This window comes from Borostomias antarcticus, assembly GCF_949987555.1.
Source record: "Borostomias antarcticus genome assembly, chromosome: 21".
NCBI classification, from domain to species: Eukaryota; Metazoa; Chordata; class Actinopteri; order Stomiiformes; family Stomiidae; genus Borostomias; species Borostomias antarcticus.
The window spans coordinates 10,411,927-10,436,497 of NC_140254.1; the positions used below are offsets into that span (position 1 = coordinate 10,411,927).

The 24,571-nt window shown below is 46.5% G+C and overlaps 1 protein-coding gene across 1 annotated transcript; it reads right to left on the minus strand.

Annotated features, from left to right (window-relative positions):
- Positions 1-8,961: 8,961 nt before the first annotated feature.
- Positions 8,962-24,123, minus strand: atxn1a (ataxin 1a; the record flags this gene model as incomplete). The annotated part of the gene is made up of 2 exons (XM_084454925.1): positions 8,962-9,546; positions 22,207-24,123. 2 exons carry the CDS (start codon positions 24,121-24,123, stop codon positions 8,962-8,964), a joined length of 2,502 nt encoding a protein of 833 aa, XP_084311051.1.
- Positions 24,124-24,571: the final 448 nt, after the last annotated feature.

Genomic DNA, 24,571 nt, shown 5'->3' on the forward strand with positions numbered 1-24,571 from the left:
GCGGCTGTGGCTCAGTGGTAGAGCAGGTCGTCCAACGATCGTAGGGTCGGCGGTTTGAATCATGCCTCCTCCTGTCCACATGTCTAAGTGTCCTTGCAAGACGCTGCCACCGTGAATGAGAGGCCAATGTAAAGCGCTTTGGATATAAGTGCCTTCCATTTACCATATTTTGGGTTCAGTGAAGCTGGGTTGGTGTGGTATTGTAGCCTCTCTCTGTTCCTGGGTGAAAACTGGTTCCAACCCTAATGTCAGTTTTGATATGTAGTGATACTGGAGAGGTCTGCCTACGGCCACACTATGTAAATAATGGACTGGTGCATACACAGAATCACACACACACGCACATACAAAGCACCAAGTCTGGAGCGCGAAGCTATTGGCACGGTCGTTTTATTAGTATGTGTTTACGGAAACAATAAACTTGTACTGGTATACAGACAATTTCTTTTCGTTCTTTTTTCTTTTCTTTTTTTTTTAAACAAAATTTGTTCACAACCTGAATCAAATATTGTTGTATTATTCATATTAATGAAATAAATTCTAACTAGAAAAACCTGCAAGCACCATTAAAGAAAGGAACCAGAAAAAATCCAAGGAACGCAGTAGAGTGTATCCTACAAATAGACACACCACCATTAGAAAATAGAATTTCACTTTTACCTTTTTATCTTTTGTTTTCTTTTCTTTCTTAATATAAAAAGCTAGTGCAATTACAATATTTTACACAAAGTATACAGAGTATAAGCACGCATATGGAAACAAAACCTTGAATGGTTCTTAGTGTGTTTGCTGTTAAGTCTATGAACATGTAATATGGGTTTGTCTGTTCTCATCCCTGCTCCTCTGACCTGAACCACTACCATTTACTGAGACCCAGATTAGGTTTAGTCCCTAATCCTAATCCTGCTCCTAATCCTCACCTAGAGTAAAGACCATGGTTCAGACTAACAGTCTCAGGCCTGATCTGGGTAGAGCAAACCGCCTGTACAAAATCATCTTCCCATCTCTTTCCAATGGAAGACATAATCTCATCATGACAACTACATACTGCAACTCCTCAGGTGACCCTCCCCAAAATCTCAACCAGAAACCCACACATGACTAACATCTAGGCACCTTCACCTCAGCCTCCCTGGACTACAGCACTTTCCCCAGGCTACACCCCTCCTTCCTGCGGAATGAGCATGGCTTCCTGTCTCCGTCCACTATTACAATCTCTGGGTTTGGATAAACGCAGCAACATGGGTGGGGGGGGGGACACAAACAACAACAACAACAACAGCCAAAAGAAAAAAAGAACAAAAAAAGAACACAAGGCCGGAAATGCGTGCGCAATGTAGTTATTACACATCTGTTATAAACAGTCTACTCCCACCCAAGATGATCTGTTTCATCTTGTGTAAGAAGTAGTGTGGTGTCATACACCCTATCTGCCACTAGAGGGGGCTCCTGATTGGCTAGTTCCTGGTCATATAAATTTAGACCTTTGTAGCCAGTGTCTGTCTAGGTGCTCAAAAGATGCAGAACCTCTTTGTATTTATTTTATTTTTTCTGTGATTTTCTCTGTTCTTTGAGTGTATGCGGATGTCAGGGATTTTGTGTGAAATATATATTACAGAAGTACAACACCTTATAGAGCATTCATTGGCAACATATTCAAAACCAAGAGACATTTGCCCGTTCGTAGATATGTGAAGGTTTCTTGTTTTTTCAGAGAGGCGTGGTCTTACAGATGTCAGATGCTGTTCATACATCCACAGGGGCTCTGCACAGCACTAGGGAAGGCCCCTCGAGACACTGGGGTCGCTGTGTTGGCTTCTATCATCTGTACACACTCAGTAGCTTACAGGAACTTCCCTGGCTCTCCAAGGCTGTTCATACTCATCACTCAACACACGTCCAATCCTCTCTGACCATGTTAGGCCCCGCCCTGCGACGGGCACCGGTTGTGTTCGTCCCAACAATGCCTTTCTGCGGCACCAGCGCTCTTTGTGTCCAGTTTCGACCGACAGCCACTGTCGAAGTTCTCCGAGAAAGTCCTGGACAGACCGTTTGCAAACCATGGCTAAGTGTTCTGGTCAAAGAACGGAGGGCTTCAATGAGCCACATGTGAAAGAAGTCCCTCCTCTCCGGCATTAGTGGGCGAGGTCAAAGAGGTGAAAGGTCAGAGAGCTCCATCTATTGTGATTGGTCCGCACAATAGAAGCAGATGATAGTATTTCCCACTGTATAGTGAACAAAATGCACACAGCCATCTCCAGTATAATAATAATAATAATAATAATAATAAATCATATCCATAGCCCTCCAACATCAGTCGCGGTGAAACTAAACCAGTGAGGGGCTTATAGAAGGTTTTTTTTCTCTGCCTGAGTTTGTTATCCAGCGGTTTGGACATTGACAAGACGTCAAACAACAGTCAAGTTTGAACAAAAGCAATCCTGATTGAATTCTGTTCAGTTTCCAACACACACATACACACAAAAAAGTGCCAAAATAAAAATAAAAACAAGTCCAGAAACAAGAACACATGCCTTTTCTTACCAAAACATTGAAGCTCACAACAACATTCATTTGATTTGTCAAATGTGCAAGTAAAGTAAATAAGCCAATAAAAAAAGACAATGTCAGCGGTGTTCCTCCAATCAGAAAGCTTGTCACAAAAAAAAACTACAATGACACATTCTCTGAGCAGGTTCAAATCCCCTGACAGTATCGAGTGCTACACAGGAGACCAATACACAAAAAAGCTCCTATTCCAAAGGTAACGTGAAGGAAGCAACCCAGATTCCAATCAAACATTGGGATAACGTTGGGCAAACGTTTGCTTTCCAATGTCGTACCCCCATTGGGTGAAACTGTGGAATTCCACCAGTCGTCGGGCCAACCTTTGTTGACGTTAGCCAAATGTCTCATTGTTAACTGGGGAAGGTCTTTTACAGGCCCAAAACACAACATAAAGGTGCGTCCATGAGAAAAGATTCTCCCGGCTAACAAAGACCAGGGAACCGCCTAGCTCCTCGACACGTTGGACCCAGGAACGCGACGGGCACTAGGCAAGATGGAGCACAGAAACAACATTAACGTAGGGTGAAACCATGTGCAAAAACCCAACCCCGACAATTATGTCCGTCTCTTTACTGACAACCTCCTGTCTCGTTTTTTTCTTTGTCATTCTCTTTCATTCTTGCTGTATTAAATGAATGTTACACCTGGAAAGACCGAGTCTTTCTAGGATTCGAAAGTGCTGAAACAGTATCAAGTCTCTGTCGTTAGACTCCGTACTGCGCAATGTGCATCTTTACTGGTTGGTTTTATAAAAAGTGGTCCCCACACTGTAATAAGGTTGAACAACTTCTTCCTCCCTTTCTCTCAACATGTTTTTCTCATCAAAATCTTTGAGGGTCAGGGCTAGTGATCTCAGAGACAACACGACAGGAAAACACGCACACACTCAGACACACACACACACGCACACACAGTGTCCCTACACCTTCACCAGTGTGGCATACACACACAGCAGACAGGGTGACTCCAGCAGACACCCGACATACCTCCACATCTGATGTCATGTGCCCTCTATAATCTCCCCCCATCGCAACACTCGGAAAACATTCCAGGAATGTTCCTCCTCAAACCACGGACGCTACCTTTCCTCCCCGCTATCTTCATCACGTCACTCGTTCTCTTGAACAGCGGGAGGTGAAGGCACTCTGCTCTACACTCCTCTCACACACACGGGACATCCGGCCGGGCGTCGACCAACACACAGCTGATTACATCTTAGGTCACTGCATATTGCACGGTACAGTGAGAATACGCTAGCCACCTTCGTCCCTGTTCGCTTGTTTCATCTCCGAGCCCACACTACTACTAAAGGACATGAAATGCAGACGTTTAAGGGGCATGTAGCCCGGTATAAGGGTCTAATACACACACACACACACACGTTTGCACATACCAGTATACACACAAACAGATGAAGATCAGAAATGGGCCATGCTACATACATTGGCACAATGAAGGGGAAAAGACAAAGTATTGCACATAGAGTTATTCTTGAACAGAGTTGGAAGGGGGAACTGGGACTATTTGGGGTTTCCTTGAAAAACAACAAAGTGAAAAATTCTGATCTCCATAGGATGTTATAACAACTTCCCATACCCTTAATACAATATCATTCTAACATTTTCTCATAATGTTACAGGTATGTACTAGGTTTTGTAGGTAGGTTTCAGGCTGTACTAGCATAGCACTGAGTCCCGACTTCTGTAATATACCTGTCCTGTCCTCTCACTCTTATGGAACCCACACTGTCATGGTAATATTGATCTAAACATTGACAATAAACACTATGTATGCGTGTGTGTGTGTGTGTGTACGTGCATGCGCGTGTGTGTTGAACTTCAGAAACCTCTCAGTTCACACAACTCAAGAATCACTCATTTACACTGAAGGTCAAATACAGTTAGTGTTGACGTTTTGTTACGACATGTAAAGAGTGGATGTAGGTGGGATACGAGTGTGTGTTGGGAGGGGGGGGGTATGCAGTTGCACCCGTAGGCGGGACCATAGAAGGTAGCTAACGGTTGCAGAGGGTAAACTGATTGCTGTGCCCCTGGAGGGAGGGGCTTGAGAGGCTGGCTATGATTGGGTACCTGAAAACAGTTAACAAGGTCAGTACTTGAGTCGCGGCATCTAGGTAGACCTGGACAGGGTGGAAACACCATCCGGTGTTATATGGGTGCACTTCATTTAGCCTTCCAGCATAACAGAGCCAGAGGGATCGTCTCAAAAGTGCAAACCCTGCCAACCTGGCGCCCCCTGCGATCGTCTCAAAAGTGCAAAGCCTGCCAACCTGGCGCCCCCCGGGGCGATCTAAAGAAAGTGCACATGGAATATAAAAAAAAAATCGATGTTTCGACTGTTGTTTTTTACCCTGGTCTGCTAAGAAAGATTTGGTTATGGGGCTATACAGTCTGTAACTGCATATATGAGAATCTCCCTGAAGAATCTGGCAACTCGCCGTGCAGCTGTGACAATACAGGATCTGAGTGTCGGCTGATGAAGCTGAGGTGGTTCGTTTGATGATCGATCCCGTCCGCTACCCGAGGACCCGTGCTACTGTAGCCCCCGTAGCCGTTAGCTCAGCGTGCTAACACCGCCCCCATAGCCGTTAGCTCAGCGTGCTAACACCGCCCCCATAGCCGTTAGCTCAGCGCGCTAACACCGCCCCCGTAGCCGTTAGCTCAGCGTGCTAACACCGCCCCCGTAGCCGTTAGCTCAGCGCGCTAATACCGTCCCATGGCGTCCAGACTGTCAGGATTCCAACCCGGTCGGCTACACTCCAACGACTGGACTGGTTGGCTATGGAAGCTGTGTGTACTGAATGAGAGTGTGCGTGAGTGAATGTGTGTTTGTGAGCATCTCTTTTTTGGTTAAGACATGAGGATTATTACTGGGTTATTGCAGAGCTTCTAAAATGAATGATTTTTGTATATCATGACCCTTCAGAGAGTTCTTCACAGACTTCGTCCCCATGGCTGGCAGTCAAATGGAGGTAAGAGAGGAGGAGGGGCCTCCTAAGACTACAGAACTAGCCCATACGGAACATACTATATAACTACAAATCCCATAGAATATCTAGATAGCCTTGCCTACATAGAGGGGCGCCCTCGCTCCAAAAATACCAGTGAATGGGGTCTTTCTGGAGAGAATGGTTATGGTTTTACTATTGCTGCAGCACGTTGAGCAGCAAAGCTTTGCTCTACGAGGTTTTTACCTGAAGGGTTTCGAGGGGTGAGCGGTCTAAATGTTTGTTTTGTAATTTCTAGAATTTTTCTCAAGCTGGAGGAGGGGTCAGTCAAAACAACACCAACACACACGCACATAATTATACATGAACAACTATACTCAGAAATCCACAAACCACACATAATGGCATGAACACACACATGCGCGCACACACGCGCACACACACACACGACACACACACACAGACACAACTGGTGCAGGTCTGATCGAAGAATGTGAGAACTTAAGAAATGAAAATGCAGTGCCATGGTGTTGATCTGAGAAACCCTGTTTTATTATAAAAAAATAAAGCATTTTCAAATCTTGGAACGGGTGTACTTACTCACCAACAACATACATCCGTCTATCCATCCATCCGTCCATCTGAACACATCAATCTGTCTGTTCAGCCGTCAATACGGTGACCCCCGAATCAACCCGCCTACCCCAATGTTGCCACTAAGAATGCATCTAGGATCAGATGAATTGTATCCCATATCCTAGCCTAAACCATTATGGGTTGAAATAGCATCTGTTCTAGGATAAGTGCTTAGAGACATTTTCAAACTACAGTTCCTGTCACATCCTCCACCATCTAAACACACCTGATAATCATGGCCAATCAGAGAGCTCGATAGTCGTGTGCGCTGAAGGCCTCTCTACAAAGCTCAGGGACCGACCAATCAGCAAAGCACACTTGTTGGGGGTAACTGCTACATTTCAGTAAAATGGGATTTCAGCTCACTGTGTGCGTTCTGGCTGAAAGCTCTGGGCCAGTTCCCAATCTACCCCTACCCTCTACACCCTAGGCACTAGTGTAGACTACTCAGGTGTCTGTAGGGCGTAGGGACTAGGGTTTGGTTTGGACCAGGCCCCTAAAGTCATGTCTTCACCTGTCGCCCTCCTCATGTGCAAATTGCAAGATTCTCTCAAGTAGAAACTCCAAGTCAAAACACTGGACACTGAACATTGTATAATATCATATGAGTATATATCATTTTCCTATACACATATACAAACATTCATACACAAAGACACACACGCGCGCGCGCACACCCAAACACACCACAGAGCACTTAAAAATCACTAGCGTCTGTTACTAAAATGTATTTGCGCCCCAATGTTGTCTTCTACACCAGAGCTGATATCTACTGTTTGAATATGCAAATTAATCATATATACATGAGTGAAATATAGTAACTATACATAGACCTACTGTACATCACTGAATTTAGAGAGTCTATCCATATGAGTGTGTGCTGATTTCTGTGTTTGTGCGAGTGTGGGTATGTGTGTGTGTGTGTGCACATACTGTACACAGAACTGCACACAAGAGCATACACACACACAATACAAACATATGTATGTATATGACACCCTTCAGAAGTCTGTGGCTTGCCTGAGCTTCTAACAGGATGTGAATGTGTGTCACCAAGCCCTCTCTCAACGCCGCTCTGTCTCACAGCTTGTCCCCTCACCGTCCAGCGCCTCCGTCCACTCCCCTGGACAGTCTCCTTTGACACCATCAAAAGGGCAGCTGCTGACCCAACGTGTCCAAGCCCGCCCTTCACTCGGATTCATTTTGATTTTGTAGATTAAAGGAGAGTGTTCAGTTTCCATGTCTTTCACTATTCCTCCTTTCCCCACACCTCTCTCTCTTTCTCTCTCTCTATTTCTCTCTCTCTCTCATCATCCCTCTCCTAACTGGCGCTCACCCTAACACCTGTCACAGTCATCCCTTTCATAGCACGTAATGGCCCTCTTCATCACCCCTATGCCCCCTGCCCCGCCCACCCCCCCCTCCCCGAACCCCCAAACCTTCACCTTCCAAAATGTGCTGTTGCCTCAAAAACGCAAAATTTGCTTTTCGTCAAACTGTTAAGAAATACAATTAAACATACAGTACTGTGTTAATGTAGGCAGAGTTCCAATTCAGCATAATAATGATGATGATAATAATAATAATAATAATAGTGTGACAGGTGTGTTGAGTGCTTCCAAATGACAACCTGCACCTTACCTCTTGCACATACAAATTCTCTCTCTCTGTCTTTCTCTCTCTCTCTCTCTCTCTCTCTCTCTGAATGAGGAAACAAAACATTTGCACCAAATAACGAGGATGGTGTACAGTCATCCTAACTCTTCTCATAGTTACGTAGCCAACTCGGTGTTTGTAAATGGTTTACCATACAGTATAGCCAGCCCTGGTTCAGTCTAAGAGCAAGCTAGATAACCCCTGATCTCAAGGTATCAGACAATCATCAAACACAGTCACATCCGCCCACATGGCCAGACAGGACATGTTCAAAGGTCAGAGGGGATATTGACCGGCACAATTAGAAAAAGACAAAGTCAAATAAAAGTTCAAGAATAACATGATGCCACTGTCACTACACTTTACAAAGGAAGAGTTTTCTCTCTCTCTCTCTCTCATGGCACTGTGGCGCTGCTTGATGACATCACCACTCTTGTCTGGTCCTGTTTTTTGTTTTGTTTTGGGAGGGGGGGCGTCAGGGGGGGGATTATACGTACTGTACTGCTAACTTTTGGGTCAGATCCAGAGAAAAGATGAGGTTTCTTTTCCCACTGGGTTTGTTCCATGTTAGATGACAGACCAACACCCAGGTGTTATTTAACTCATACATTCCACTATTTGATCTTTTTACCTACACAGAGATGCGTGGCGCACCATTGGGTGACTTCCCCTGTGACGCACCGTGAGCAAGGCGAGACGCTGACTCTGTCCAGATATCCTGAGCGCTCTTGTCAAAAGTGGCGACACACAGGATGTGACATCAGTTTGACTGTATTAACCACATCTTCCTTATCCCCAGCCAGCCAATGACCTTGAGTTATCAAGCAATACCTCGTTGTGCCATAGCCACGCCCACCATCCAACATCAATCACACTTCACAAAAAAGAAAGATTTGTTGAACCCAAAGCAATTTCTCATGTCATAACAAACACATCTATCACATTGTGTTATTACTACACTGACTTAATGTAAGGTGATAATGGGTAGGGTCAATTTAGTGTACAGTACAGTATTCCAGATAGAAAATAAAACAGAAATCAAAAAAAAAAAAAAAGATTAAAAGAAATATTTTTCTTAAAATTTGTTTCTCCAAAGATCCCCGTTGGTTAGTGAGCAGTCCTGTGCTGAGCCTTCACTTGCCTATGTTTGAGTGGCCTTCCATGCTTATCTTCACCTCCTGGGGGAGGAAGGAGGGCTTGGGTAGTGTCAGGGGGGGCTCCTCCTCCGTCCTCTCCACCTTGCGGCCCTCGGGGGCCGACCACCGCCGCTTGCGCCTCCCTGGCCTGGCGCCCGCCTCCGCGCCGCCCACCTCCCTGACCCTCGCCTCCCCGTTCTCGGAGTTACTCGGAGTCCCGCCCCCGCTCCCTCCCCCCAACGGTGCGTGCTGGCTGACCCCGTTCTCCTGCTCCCCGTGCCTGGCGCTCCCGCCGCCTCCCCCTCCTCCGCCCCGGGGGGCTCCGGCCCCGGCCCTGGGGGGCTTGAGGTGGCCGTGGTTGGGGCTGGAGGCGGCCGAGGCTTGGGCGTTGAGCTCCAGGGCTTGGGTCTTCTTGAGGGAGCCGTTCTTCAGGTTGCGGAGGGTGAGGGAGATGCACACGTCCCCCACCGCCAGCTTGGCGCACGGCAGCTCCAGGAGCTGGGTGGTCCGGTCTGGACAGCACGACGACCAGCCCTGGCCGAACACGAAGAAGGGGTACTCCGCCAAGACCTCCACACTCACCTGGAGGAGGAGGGGGAGGAGGACAGGAGGGGAGGAGGGAGGACACAAGGACAAACACAGTGAGAAGGTGTAATGGGATGGTGAAGGGTAGAGAGAGAGAGAGAGAGAGAGAGAGAGAGAGGAGAGAGAAGGGAGAGAGAGAGAGGAGAGAAAGAGGAGAGAGAGGGAAAAGAGAGGGAAAAGCCAAGAGAAAACAGGTGACATAAAAACACAGTTGTCAGGCGTCGTCACAGGAAGGGGGAGCATGTAGTACAGTATAGTATAGTAGTATAGTAGCATGTAGGCTACTATCCAACGTGTGGTGTGCGGGAATGTTGGGCAGTATTTCATAATGTGACTGTCTATCAGGGGACATTGAACCATCTCGGTAACACTTTCCATGACGCCCATGTCTATAACACATTATAAACATATACTTACAGTATAATGCATTATAATCTGCCTATAGCACTGTTCAATTAAAGTTATAAGAACTCATAAATATTGATAATGCTTTGAATACGTTCAAGTTCAAGGCTTTTATTGTCATGTGTATTTATAAAATACAATGAAATGCACTGTGCCCGGCACTCTCAGACATCAAGACATGACTGAAGACATAAGACAGTAAGACATTACAACAATATGACAGGAGACGTTTACAAAATAAGACATTAAGACACTATAGACACTATGAAATACGACAATAATAAATTAAGACATTACAAAGAGACATTAAAGTGCATAGAGCAAAAGTAGGAGCATCAGTGATTCAACAGCCTAACTGCCTGTGGAAAAAAACTGTTACTGAGACGGGTGGTACATGACTTGATGCTCCGGTAACGTTTTTTGGATGGATGGAGAGAGAACAGTGCATGGGCAGGGTGACTGGGGTCCCTAATGATGGTACAGGCTTTCCTCTTACAGCGAGTGGTGTAGATGTCATGGAGTTTAGGCAGATCGGTGCCAATGATCCTAGCTGCTGTCTTTACAACCCCAATAAATAATCAGGGTTTCAAAATGCTAAAAGTTTAGAATAAAAAAAGCATGAATAATGTTTGATAGCTTGTTTCAAGTGCAGCCCATCCCTCTTTCTTGCATTGTCCATGGTTTGGACCACTAGTAGCCTAGTCTCGCATAGCCAGACCTATCTCCACACTTCGTTTACGCTGTGCCAGCGCCAGAGACAGGTCTGGCTGGACATATTACCATTCTGCAATAGGGGGGGAAAAACACAAACGCAAATGTCTTGGGCGGAGCCAGACCCGGACGCAGCCATGGTGCTCTTGCAAAATAGTCTGAATCGAATCCGATTGGTGCCGAGAGAATCGCCACTCGCCACTGATTGGGCAGTGTGACAACTAATGACAAGGCTTATTGCCAAAACCTACATCCGTTGAGTCAGACTAGACCACTAGTAATTGAGATAATTAACAGACAGGTTATCAGTATCTTAAACATTTTGTCTTCATATCCATTTTCTGTCATGTCGGGAAATTTCCTGTGATTGTGAAAAGTGAGCTCAGTCAGAACGACAGAAAAGAATATTGGCCTATATACGCTGGTACTGTAGGCTACTCGGCATGAAACCGAGGCATCCCCAAAAAATTGTGTGCTCATCACCCCTCAAGGACCCATTCTGAGCCCGGAATCACCCTGAGTAATCATAACATGGTATAAAGCATTTTATAATGAGGTAACATATCATAATATTCATAAGTGCTGGTCACTCACAGGCATCTTTTTTCTGCAAGAAACATAGTGTATTTAAATTTTCATATGGTAGTTTTATAATGCATTATAATCACTGTTATACTGCATTATAATGTGATTATACTGTAAGTTACTCTAAGTGGTCATTGTGTGATTTAAGTAATGTACAGTAAGGGAGATACTGTACTGTATACATTACAAGCTGGTTACACGTCACTATAAGTGGTCACTGTATGCTTTAAGTAAAGTGAAAACATATCAGAGGTAAGCTAAGGCTATTCAATGTGGGACTGGTCTTTGTTCTGCCTGGTACTGTACTTAGTGGCGAGAGAGCTAGCGAACTAAGTAGCTAGCTAGCTAGCCGCAAATGTTAGCTACTGTACTGTAGCTTGCCAGTCAGCCATCTGTCTGTAGCATTGGTTGCATTGTCTTGAAAATGGGAGAGGACAGGGAAGTCAGTTTGTGTGCTCGCCAAACATTTGTCTAACTAGTTAGCTAGATATTGCCATGGTAGGTAGCCTACTAGTTAGGTTAGTTGACCTGTGTATGATAGTGGTTGGCCTGTTGTTTAATAATGAATAGCCTACTAGCCTACACTTTCTATGATGCCCATGCAGAATTCAGGCCGGGAAATGTAGCCCCAGTCAGGCCACTTTTTAAGCCGGATCTGCTGCTGAACCCCAAATTGCTCCCAATGAGCAGGCTAGCACCTTGCATGGCAGCTGCCGCCATTGGTGTGTATGTGTGTGTGAATAAGAGGTTGTAAAGCACTTTGGATAAAAACGCTATACTGTATAAGTGCAGTCCATTTACCTTTGACCATTACGTACTTATAATGCGTTATAATCTGCTTATAGCACTGTATAACTATAGTTATAAGCATTCATAAATATTCACAATGATTTAGGAAAATAATCATAACACATTAGAAAGCATTTTATAATGACGTATAAAAGGTCAAGTGTCATAATACTTGCTGGTCACTCACAGATTTTTTGGTAGCACTTTCTATGACGCCCATGTCTATAGCAAATTCTAAACATAATTATAATGCATTTTAATCTGCATTAAAGGAGTAGTAAAGGGAAAATGCATGTTTAGCCCTGTTTTAAGGTTACTTATGATCATATACAATGGTTCAGATCAAAACAGTGAGCTTCTTGTCTTTGAAATCGAGAGTTTAACATGTTTTTGAATGGTTTTTCAAGATGCCCATCCACATCCATTGTATGACCAAAACGGTGGTAGAGCAATTATAAACTTTCTCGAAAATGCTATGACCATAAGTAACCTTAAAACAGGGCTAAACATGCTTTTTCCCTTTACTACTCCTTTAAGTAAAGTTGGGAAAAAAACACCTAGTTTCATAATGAGTAGCCTACTGTACAGCCTACCTCTGATATTTTGTCACTTTACTTAAAACATACAATGACCAATTATAGTAACTTATAACTAGCTTGTAATATTCAGTATATCTGCCTATACCAACAGAATTTACATTACATTAATTAAAGCACACAATTACAACTTAAAGTAACTTATAATCACATTATAATGCATGATAATAGTGACTTCAATGCATTATAAAATAATTATAATGTTTTACAACTATGATCATTATAATACACTATGATCCTTGCAGAAAAAAATATCTGTGAGTGACCAGCAATTATTACGGTAAGTATTAAGACGCTTTACCTTATATAAGTCATTATAAAATGCTTTATAATGTGTTAGGATTATTTTTTACAAAGCATTTTAAGCAGATTATAACACATTATAAGTACATTTTTTTGTTATGTGCTATAGACATGGGCTTCATTGGAAGTGTTTTCTGATGTACATTACCGCTGTATCACTGTTATAGCTTTCATGTGCCTCAGCGTCTACTAGAGTGCATCCCAGAATAGTGACTCCACCCTGGAAGCACTTCACAGAAACCTGCTCAGAGAGAAGACGCGCCCAGACAGAAGACGAGCAGTGGAAGAGAAGTCTTTGAAACACTGCCTGTATCAAAGCCAGACGTTAGTGGGAGACAGTTAAAAGCTGGTGTGTGTGTGTGTGTGTGTGTGTGTGTGTGTGTGTGTGTGTGTGTGTGTGTGTGTGTGTGTGTGTGTGTGTGCGTGTGAGTGAGTGAGTGCGTGCGAGTGTTGTGCGTGTGAGTGTTGTGCGTGTGTGTGTGTGTGTGGACAGATGAAACAGATTATGAAGCTTCAGGAGAGAAAAGAGAGTGAGTGAGTGAGTGAGTGAGTGAGTGAGTGAGTGAGTGAGTGAGTGAGTGAGTGAGTGAGTGAGTGAGTGAGTGAGTGAGTGAGAGAGAGAGAGTGAGAGAGTAAGTGAGTGAGAGAGAGAGAGAGAGAGAGAGAGAGATAGAGAGAGAGAGAGAGAGAGAGAGAGAGAGAGAGCAAGAGAATGGGTGGAAAGAGGAAGATTGTCCAACCTGGGTGATCTAGTGTTTGAAATCCCTTCAAAGAGCGTGATGTCTGCCCTGGCTGTAGTGACCACCAGGTGGGTGGGGTCTGACCTCATGGGTGGGGTCTGACCTCATGGGTGTCCTCCATTACTTCAGTCACATGAGCTCAGAAAGCTCAGTTAAGCACTGCTGAGATATCTGAAGATTGATTATTTTTAAAATTGCTTTTGTCTCAGTTTGGACATGGTCTTTCTGTAGCACACTGAAGCCAAACTACAGGGATGTGTATGTGTGTGTATGTGTACAGTATACATACAGTATAATGCTATGTAGACTTTGATCTTTCTGCCCTTTGGACCTCTTACACAACGTATGTGTTGTATGACTGTCATCCTCACACACTAAAAATGATAAATAAGTAAAAACATAAATTAAAAAGAGAAGACCAGAGCCTTATAGTATGTGGTTTCATACAGGAGTGCTGCATCAAGTTGGACAGATGGTTTAAACATCGCACAGAAATGAAAAAAGCATTCTGTCCCATTTTGGTTCGCATAATTGGTCATAGTCGTCACCTATTCAACGATATATGCCAAAAAATTCTACTTTTGTTGTAATCTCATATCAAAGTATATAATTTCTTACTTCCTGGAAAATGGTAGGTCGCGTGCAATGACAACAACAGGTACCTAAGATTTTATGTCAATAATCTCCCGACATCCATCCATCAATCAACGCTATCTTTCTATCGAATCTGTCTAAAGTTCTTAAAGGGATAGTTCAGTCCAAAACCTTACTTTCTGGTGTTTTGTATGATATTGGTACATTGGGTCACTGTGTGAACACCATCGAACTATCAAATCAGTGTTTTCTTTAGTTTTGGAGAGCTAGACTATTTATTTTTTTAGTCACATTTTCAGCTTGTTTTGTTTGTGACGTCCCAACACATGACCTGTCTCTGGGAGCACTCCCCCATCCACGCCCACAAAAGGAAAAAGACGTGAACTCAGGCCCCCAGGATTTGAAATCTAAAGTGAAGCCCTATATATTTGACGAAAGTAGATTAATAAGCAAGACGCTTTTCATTGCTAACTCAGAGCGGGCAGAGCCATGAACGGAAAAAAAAAAGCCGTGCACGAAAATACAAAAAAGTTCCTGCAACTTCAGAAAATCCCCGCATTTTCAACGCATAAAATCACATAAAAACCCTGCATATTCCATTGCATAATCAAGGATTTTTGCCTGCTTAATCAAGGATTTTTGCCTGCATAATAAAGGATTTTTGCCTGCGTTTTTCTGGAGGGACTGTAATACATCCATGCGTGAACTTGAATTTTGCACCATTGCTAACTGATTCACCCATCGGTAAGTACACAGCCTTGTTACAGCTTTCACAAAGGGCCTGATTCATTAACATTATACCAATTATCAACAGCTAGCCTAGATAAAAGTTACCAACTTTTTAAAATAATGACTAATGATAATAAAATTGGTAAGCTGAAGACACAAGGGTAACGTTACAGAATTAAGTTATGCCAACCATAGCCAGCAACCGATAGCTAGCTAGCTAGATGACTGAGCACTTTGTACCATGAAAATGATTTGACAACTGATATCTCTAAATACCTAGTCAAACCAGTTAGCTATGCTATGGCTCCACTGCCGAGCGACAGCCAGCAAGATCATTGACAGCCTGCTGTTTTGATGGCTCACTTTACATTGAATGTCGACAGCTATTATGCTTTCGCTCATTGAGCAACGATGCCCTAGGTCAGTTGTAAGTAGAACGTTATAGTCTAAAGCTAATTTACTTTTGCCCTAAATGTTTAGTGGACACACTTTAGTTATATCTGATTTAATCCATCTAGCTGTTAGCTACAGCAGCGTTAGCTCTGATCCTATTAGCCGTGAATATCCCTGATAACGTTATGCATCGCATCTGCAATTTGGTAACTGTTCCGCACTATGGCATGCAAAGCGCGCTCAATTCGACCATAATCTACCCTTCCCGGGCAATGGCAGAAACATGTAAAGCGCACCATACTGTACCCTTCCCTGGCATTAAACACATAATTAATCAGGTGCAAACTGCGCTGTAAGGTGTAAACTGTTGTGAGTGTGCTGTGTTGTATAACGTTAGGCCAATAGGAAACGTTACGCAGTCAACGTTGGTTAGAAGTCAATTTGTCTCCTGTCCAGGAATTTACATCCAAACACCTTAAGCCTTTGTCTTTGTAATTTATCACCTCCCCCCAAGTCCCCTGCAAAACCCCAGTTTCAGTCTAATGTAAAACACCAACTCTCCCCCCTTTTGTAATTGTAAACACACTCTGCATAGCTCTGCCTCGCTCTTTTGTCCAAGTCAGAAAGGCCACACCTTGTCCTTCCTGCCCTGATTCAGACCTTTTGTTTTCTTTGTTTTCTCATGTCACATGTCTTTACTCTTGGCCACGCCTGCCATTCATGTACAATGCAGTAGCCAATCACATCCTGGAAACACTGTACCTTTGTTTGGACTGTACATAAGCCACAGCCAGAAGTGACTGACTTCACTTCTCTGACTGAACCACCTTTGCTGCGTTTGTCAGGAAGTCCTTGCGCAAGTATTTGATTTCATTCAATAAACCAGACTCAACCTTTTGAACGTATCTTGGTAAATCTTTGGACTAGACAAGTCTAAAATACTATCACAGTTTGGCGACGGGGATGGGATCACTGCCTGCGTGTTGCCGGGATTCCAGTGGATAGGACTGATCGGCAGACGTGTCGGTCCATATGGGCTTGGAAAATCAATTTTCTCTCTTGCGCCAGAGCGCTAGCCGAGATTATTTCCTCAGTTCTGCCACTGGATTCCTGAGGCTCACAGGTACGTTTAAACGAACCCTCTTATGGGTTGAGTTGTATTTGCCTTGATTTGGTTCAGTTGTGTTGGTCTGGATTGGTGAAAACAGGAACCCCAGCGTGGGTATTTAGTCCTACCGAGGGTAGGGCGAGCATGGTTGATGTTTCGTTTCCAGAACGATACCAACTAGCTTAAGCCTCATTGTTGATGTTTCGTTTTCAGAACGATACCAACTAGCTTAAGCCCCGTTGTTGATGTTCGTGTTAGCACGATTGCCGACTAGCTTCGAAGTGATTGTTGATGTTCGTTGAAGAACGATTACCAACAAGATGGTAGCTACGGGAGTGATTGGTGTTTCCAATCCGCGTTTCTTGGAGAAACGTTGTCCCTTTGTTCCCGGGTGACTTGGTAAACCTAACGAGCGTTAGTTTTCACCAAGTGGCTGTACAATTTGGTAGGATCTAAACGGAAGGTTTAGCCTGGACCAAATTGCTAGTGCAGCCGAGCATGCTTTTGTAACGTAAGTTTTTGTTTTTCGTCTTATGTCTTATGTGTTCACTGTTTGAGCCTCGGCTCTTGATTATTGTTTGTTATGCGCGCCATGGATCCAGGTAAAGTATTGTTTTGTACCCTTTTTAGACTGTTAAAATTCTGCTAGATTCCCAGTAGGCTAGCTAGCTGGTTGCCTAGGAGATAAGGAAAACTCCGCTATCGCGGTGTTCCGCCATTGAGCCAGAAGAGAACAAAGCACTTCGCTGACTGGGTGAGTACTAAGCGAATTTAATGTGTCTTAATGTTCTTTCCCGCCGTGAGTTAACTATAAGGTTTCCTTTCATTGCTGTTTTGGGGTTTTAGGCTGCGTCGTGATTATTTGGGATTTGTTTCTTTAAATTTCCCCGCGCTGCCAAAGACAACTTCCGGGTCATACATGCAACATTTTGGGATCACCACTAGGTGTCCCTGTAACACTAGTTATTAAGATATGGCTAGAGAATGTAACAGAATTCTACTGCTAGCCTGATGAGATTGATGTGCTAAAGCATTTTCGATTTCTTACATCCACATCTGACATTTTAGTGTTAAATTCTAAGATTCGGGCTCAGCTAGAGGGTTAAGGGAAAAGTAGAGTTAATTCTCTAGACTGGTCTGTTTTTAAGATTTGGGAGAGTAGACAAGAGAGTTTTTTTTTTTTTTTTTTTTTTTTTAGGTCAGGAAGGAAAGATAAGGAGATTCAGCAAACAGTCTCTCCACCATTTCCCCAGCAGAATAACTCTGATTTAAAATTAGATTCCCCCCCTCGACTTGTTGCGCCATTAGCCACGCCCCTTCTTTCTACGAGGTATTTGTCCGAACAGGTCCGGAAGGAAGAGCCTCCGATTTTGAAGTCGAGCGCCACCTGCTGGACTTCCCTTGAACAACCCATAAGGGTGATTTTAAACTAGCCAAGATAGAGAGTTTTAAATTTTTAAGGGTAAATAAACAGGATAAAATAGATGTAGAGCGAACTCAAAAGTCTGACAGGGTTTTGAATAGGTGTTTGATTCAGGAGTTTTGTTTCAATAGTCAATGAATGGCCATAAGCTGTTCGTTTTATGCATTTCTACTGTATGAATTTTCATTCATATAATGATAATGTGTTTTTTGAGGAGCTGGCATTAGGCCTTCTCCTCTGCTATTGAACCCAGTCTGTGTTTTGAGTCTTAATTTTCAGGTGCTATGGACCCTGGGCGGCAGGTCTTTGAGGAGCCTGGATCATGCCTTCCTGGGGACATTTGGCACCTGCTGTTGACAACTGTCGTTCCGGGAGTGATGGGTGAATGCCGAACCAGGAGACGGGCACAGGACACCGGAGGTGGAGATGGAGATTACTGGCCTGTTTCCCTACAGATGGGCGATCTGGGGTTCGTGAGATGCAGACCAACGCCATGTCACCAACTCACTGTGAGCGACAGATAAGTATGAAACAGGAGCAGTGCCCAAATACTCTGTCCTCAAATGCAGAAGAGGGAGGTTTTAGATATACAAATTTTAGCTATACAAATGAAGCTTTGATGGAGTTTTTTGATTAGTTAATTGTAAATGAAGCCAATACATTTTAGTGTCATTTTTTCTTTGCCTCATCTCTATTTTTATCCTGACTTCAGGAAATTTTTGCTTTCACCCTTAGGGGGTGTTGTTTTGTTGAGACGAGAATATGGTTATTTTATTTTCATAAAATCGTGAGAGAAATGCTAGAGCCAAACCCAATTGCCTTGATCATGACTGGGGACTGGGCGTGTTGAAGTCATTCTAACGCTGCCCCTGATGTCACTGTAGGCTACTACAGACTGGCTCTAAATGACACTTGAACAGTCACCCTGTTTAAGTTTTCCTGACAGAATAACAACATTTTTTCCCCAAAGCAGGAGCTTGCGCTTAACCATATTTCTGAGAATCTCCAACAGATTTTGAATAACCGTTCCTGACCAAAGAGGGGAACAGGGAGACCAGACCAGAGAACTCTCCTTTTGCTCTTCTGTTTTGTCTCTGTTTTGTCTCTCTCATCTGTGAATCCACAGATGGAGCACTTCATCAGCCTGTACTGGGGGAGCGCCGAGGTGAGCCCTCCAGCAGCACGACCCGGGCCGACCCTACGTGGAGCAGTACAGGGATGGACCGGGTTCAGTTCAAGAGCCTACATTTCTGACCTACAAGCATCTGCTCCACCTGCGGAGAAAAAGAAATGAAGGACTAAGTGCACATTTCCACCACCAAACTAACCTGTATCTAGGGCCTAATGACAAACCTGTACTACCTCGTTCATGTTTTCATTATGCTTTCAAACTAGCCCACGGGCCAGATCATGTTTCAAAAACAGGGGTGGCGGAGGATGTTAACAGATGTCTCCAACAGAGTGAGGACCGCCATTTCCTGAGGCTAAGGAGGGGTTCCTGCATCACATCTCTCCTGGGGATTGGGTCCTGGTCCACGACCACAGACGAAGGAGCTGGAACTCGCCGAGGTGGCTCGGGACGTACCAGTTTCTACTCACCACGCAGACAGCGATCTGAGAGGACTTCGTGGATCCATGCAAGCATTGCCGACGGGTCCAAGCAGCAGAGGACGGTCCACCAGGGGATCGCAAACACCAGGAGATCAGAATGCAGCTGAACCAGAGGGCTCAGAGGCCAAAACCATGGGCCATCACACTGTCCTCTCCTCTGACGAGGAATCGGAGGAAAAATGACCTTGCTGGTCACCTCCTCACAAGATGCACCACACACGCACACACACCTGCACACACTAACATTGAACATAACTGATTTCAAGCAACGTGACATCGAAGTTGCGATCTAGAAGAGAAGACGCCTTGCATTCCCCAATGACATTCTATTGCCCAAAAGAGAAGTGCCACCTAAATGACTGTTGGGATACACTGTGAACAAGAGTGACCTTGACAGTCACCGCCACACTCTCCTCTCCTCTGATGAGCAATCGGAGACTGACCTTGCCGGTCACCTCCTCACAAGAGTTAATGAACTTTGAAATAATCTGAAAAATATCATATTTGTTTACAAGAGTTACAATGGTTGAAACATGAGTTGATAAATAAGTTTGGGTTTTTCCTCTAAATTGACCAAGAGGTTTTTTGCCCCTCTTACACTGGTAACCATTTTATCTTTTTTGCCTTGTAAAATCAAGTTTTTTGGTGAATGGTTGTCCACTCTTAGACTATAAATAGTATATAATCATGTCATCTTTTTTATCTTGTTTCCTGTCAAATTTCTGAAGCAAGGGGTTTTGGTGTGTGATTTTGCACGTTGAGAGAAAATAATAAAAAAAAAAAAAAAAAGAGAGATTTTTTTTTTTCTCCACCTAGTGGAGAGATTATTTCCTTTCCACATGTATAGCATAGCTGACTGTTTACACTGTGTTTGGATTTTATTTTTGTGTGCCTGTTCAGGCACAAATGAGGGATTGTCCAGGAATTTACATCCAAACACCTTAAGCCTTTGTCTTTGTAATTTATCACCTCCCCCCAAGTCCCCTGCAAAACCCCAGTTTCAGTCTAATGTAAAACACCAACTCTCCCCCCTTTTGTAATTGTAAACACACTCTGCATAGCTCTGCCTCGCTCTTTTGTCCAAGTCAGAAAGGCCACACCTTGTCCTTCCTGCCCTGATTCAGACCTTTTGTTTTCTTTGTTTTCTCATGTCACATGTCTTTACTCTTGGCCACGCCTGCCATTCATGTACAATGCAGTAGCCAATCACATCCTGGAAACACTGTACCTTTGTTTGGACTGTACATAAGCCACAGCCAGAAGTGACTGACTTCACTTCTCTGACTGAACCACCTTTGCTGCGTTTGTCAGGAAGTCCTTGCGCAAGTATTTGATTTCATTCAATAAACCAGACTCAACCTTTTGAACGTATCTTGGTAAATCTTTGGACTAGACAAGTCTAAAATACTATCACACTCCCCAAGAATCTCCCGATTGTTATCTCTCGCTCAAACTATCTTCGATATAGTGTAGACTTACTGATAAATAGCCTATTGATGTAATTTATGCTGTTTTGTATATGCAAAATAACTATGCTATTACTAATCGCTTTTATAATTTGTCCCCTTTTCATGTAGCCCGATCACTAACTACATTTCCAATACTGGGACTCGGGAGGTCCAGGTCCCGCGCTTCAGGGCTCTGGAGGTGTGCAGGTAGCCTGGTATGACCATCCCGAACTAGCGAGCTCACTGCTTCGCTCCGCAACATCGGTCTGGCCTTCGCCCCATAGAGAGCGATTATGTGGGAGGGGGGACTTGCCTTGACAGACAAACACCTTCAGCCAATCAGCGTTCAGCAAACCTTTTCCAAATCCAGTCGGAAGAACGGCAAAAACGTATTTTCCACCGAGAAACTCCGCTAGTGCATACTCTTGTTCTTGTTTAAGTGTTGTGATTAAGTCTATTTCTGCAATAACTGCACTTATAGCTGTGTTTATTCTTCTAACGTTAACGTTACCACTTCGGGAACCAATCAGGTGCTGCTTTCCACTGTGGGGCGGGACAGCAGTTAAAACGCAGTCCCTGATTGGCCTGGTATGGTCTGGATTTTGGCATAATCGCTCTGGAGGAGGCGAAGGCCAGACCGTTCTGCGTTAGTGAAACAGAATGTGAGCTCACGAGAACGGGATGGTCATACCAGGCTAGTGTGCAGGTCCTGGAGGGCAGGTGCTTTTTAGTTAATTTGTTTTTAAAGTGTTCTGCCTTTTCCATGTGAGTGAGAAGATCTTCTATGGTCTGAAACAAAAGGTGTAGGAAGGGATGAATCAAGGACCTCCAGATATACATCACAAGCTGGCTACAGGTCACCACAGTGTAAGTGGTCATTGGGGGCTTTAAGTAAACACATTTATAACGCGTTATAGGCATGGGCATCATAGAAAGCGTTACAAGTCTTTTTGAAAATCTCAGAATTTCTCACGAGAGATGGACAGCAGGCTACTGCTGTATCACTGTTATAGCTTTCATGTGCTTCAGCGTCTACTAGAGTGCATCCCAGAATAGTGACTCCACCCTGGAAGCACTTCACAGAAACCTGCTCAGAAAGAAGACGCGCCCAGACAGAGACAGAGAGCGAGGAACACAGGAGGAGTGTTTGAGACACTCCTGGCATCAAAACCAGAAACGACGGTAGTCGGAAGAGGGGAAGAGAGACACCCCGGTCGCTCACCTGGGCCCGGTGCTCGCCCACCGAGAACTGGACCACGGCGAAGTTGGGGGTGTGGCTGCCGTCGATGCGCTCCACGGTGGACGAGTCGATCTTCAGCTCGCTGCTGATCTCGGCGCTCTGGATGAAGTCCTCCGTCTTCAGGTCCTCCACCCGCTTCAGCTCGCCGTCCGCCAGCTGGATGATGGAGCCCTTAACGAAGTAGGGCGGCAGCGAGGGCGGGGCTGCCGGGGGCGCAGCCAACAGGCCCGGAGGGGCGGGGACCACGGGGAGGTGGAGCTGGGCCTGGACGACCGCGCCCGTCACCGCCGGGTGGGCGAAGGTCGGCGTCAGCGGATCGAAGTGCTCGCCCTTGGGGGCGGGGTTAGCCGCGGCAGTGAAGTAGGCGTGCGAGGAGGTGACGGCGGCGGCGTCCAGGCTGGTGACCCCGCCCCCGCTGACGGGGATGATCACGGATTGGGCGCCGGGGATGAGGAGGTGCTGCGGCAGGCCGGCGTGGTAGCTGATTGGCTGCTGCTGACCACCGCCCCCCGCGATGTAGCCAATGATGGGAGGCTGGGGGTAGAAGTTGGCGGAGGGGAGGCCCAGTGAGAGGGGCTCCGTGGCGCTGTGTGGCGTCTGGATGACGGTGTGGGGGGGCAGCGTGGCGACCGCCGCCTTGAGGCTCTCCACGCTCAGCGGCGGCGGGAAAACGAAGGAGGAGGAAGAGGTGGCGGAGGAGGAGGAGGGGGGGCGGGCCACGGGCTTGCCCAGGACGATGCCGCCCTTCTCCGAGTGCAGGCTGGAGGCGGGCAGCTTGTCCGGGCTGCCCCCTGAGTGGTGGTGGTGATGGTGGTGGTGGTGGTAGGGGTGGTGGTGGTCGCCTCCGATGGCGTGACTGTTGGGCACCAGCATGAGAGAGTGTGTCCGCAGCGCCGGGGGATCCTGGGAAGCGTAGTCCGTGGGGAGGACTACATGTCGGGCTTCGTAGTGGTGGGGGCTCTGCTGCTGGTGGAAGTGCAAGGAGGAGGAGGAAGTAGAACTTCCTTTACTTCCCGGTTTGCCCTGGCCGGACTCGAACCGTCGACCCCCCCTGTCCAGCTCGCCGTTGAGCACCTCCCGGGGCCTGGGGGGCCCCTCGTCTTTCCCGGGGGGCCCGTCTGAATACTGGACCAGCACCTGGGCCCCCCCGCCGAGGGCCAGGGTGTGATGGTGCGATGGTGGGGGGAGGGGGGAGAGGGCGGTCTGGGGGGCCGCCGCACCGAGGGGCGAGCCGGAGACCTGGACGTACTGCTGGGCGGCACCGAGGTCAGGGGGGGGCGGGGCTGGGCGGCCCGAGGGGGGGCGGTGCTGGTCCATCTTGGAGGCGAGGGCGGCGGCAGGGGACGGGTAGGGCAGCGCCTCGGAGCGGGGCGGCCGCTGGGAGGCGGCGGACAGCGGGGGAGGGGGCGGCGGCGGGGGGAGGAGCTGCGAGGAGATGTAGCCGGCATACGGGGCGGGGCCGGCGGGGACGTAGGGCGAGGGGACAAACTGCAGGCTGGGCGGCAGCTGCGCGTAATGGATGGTCCCGCCCCCTCCTCCTCCTCTTCCCCCTCCCCCCACGGCGTGATGGGACAGCGGCGAGGTGTAGATCGCTGAGAGCGACGAAATGGCCGACCGCGACGTGAAGGAGGAGTCCGTGAGGCTGGACACCAGTGGCTTGTACTGGGGCCCGTCCGGCACGCCTGCCCGCTGCTGCCCGCCACCCGCTCCGCCCATGCTGTGCGCCGCATCGTGCCCGCTGGCCACGCTGGCGAACCAGGCCAGGTTCTGGCCGCGCTGGCCGTCGCTGGCAGGTGGCGTGGCCAGGGGGCGCTGTTCGTCGGAGGGCAAGGTGCTGGACGCCAGCTCCCGCTTCTTGGGCGGCAGACACTCGTTGCTGCGCTCCTGGTTGGACTTCATGCTGGGCTGTCTCTGTCAGGCTACACACTCAGTATGTCTGTCTCTCTATCTCACCTTCTCCCCCCCCCCTCTCTCTCTCTCTCTCCCTCTCTCTTCCTCACTCTCTCTCTCCCTCTCTCTTTCTCTCTCTCTTTCTCTTTTTCCCTCTCTTTCTCTTTTTCTCTTCAACCCTCTCTTTCTTTCAGTCTTTCTCTTTCTTTCTGCCCCTTTCTCTCTCTCTCTCTCTCTGTTGTAGGAAGGTGGGTTTAGAAGGAGGAGGGTGGCCAGGGGGGTCCCTGGATGGAGGGGTCAAGGGTCGAGGGGCGGGGTCTGTCCTGTCCTGCCCTCAGCGCCTGACAGAGGGTGGGGACCTCAGGGCGGGGGGAGAGAGCGAGCGACGCCGGCTGATGGAGGAGGAGGAGGAGGAGGAGAGGAGGAACGCGCCGGTCCCTTCATGTGGAATCATCTC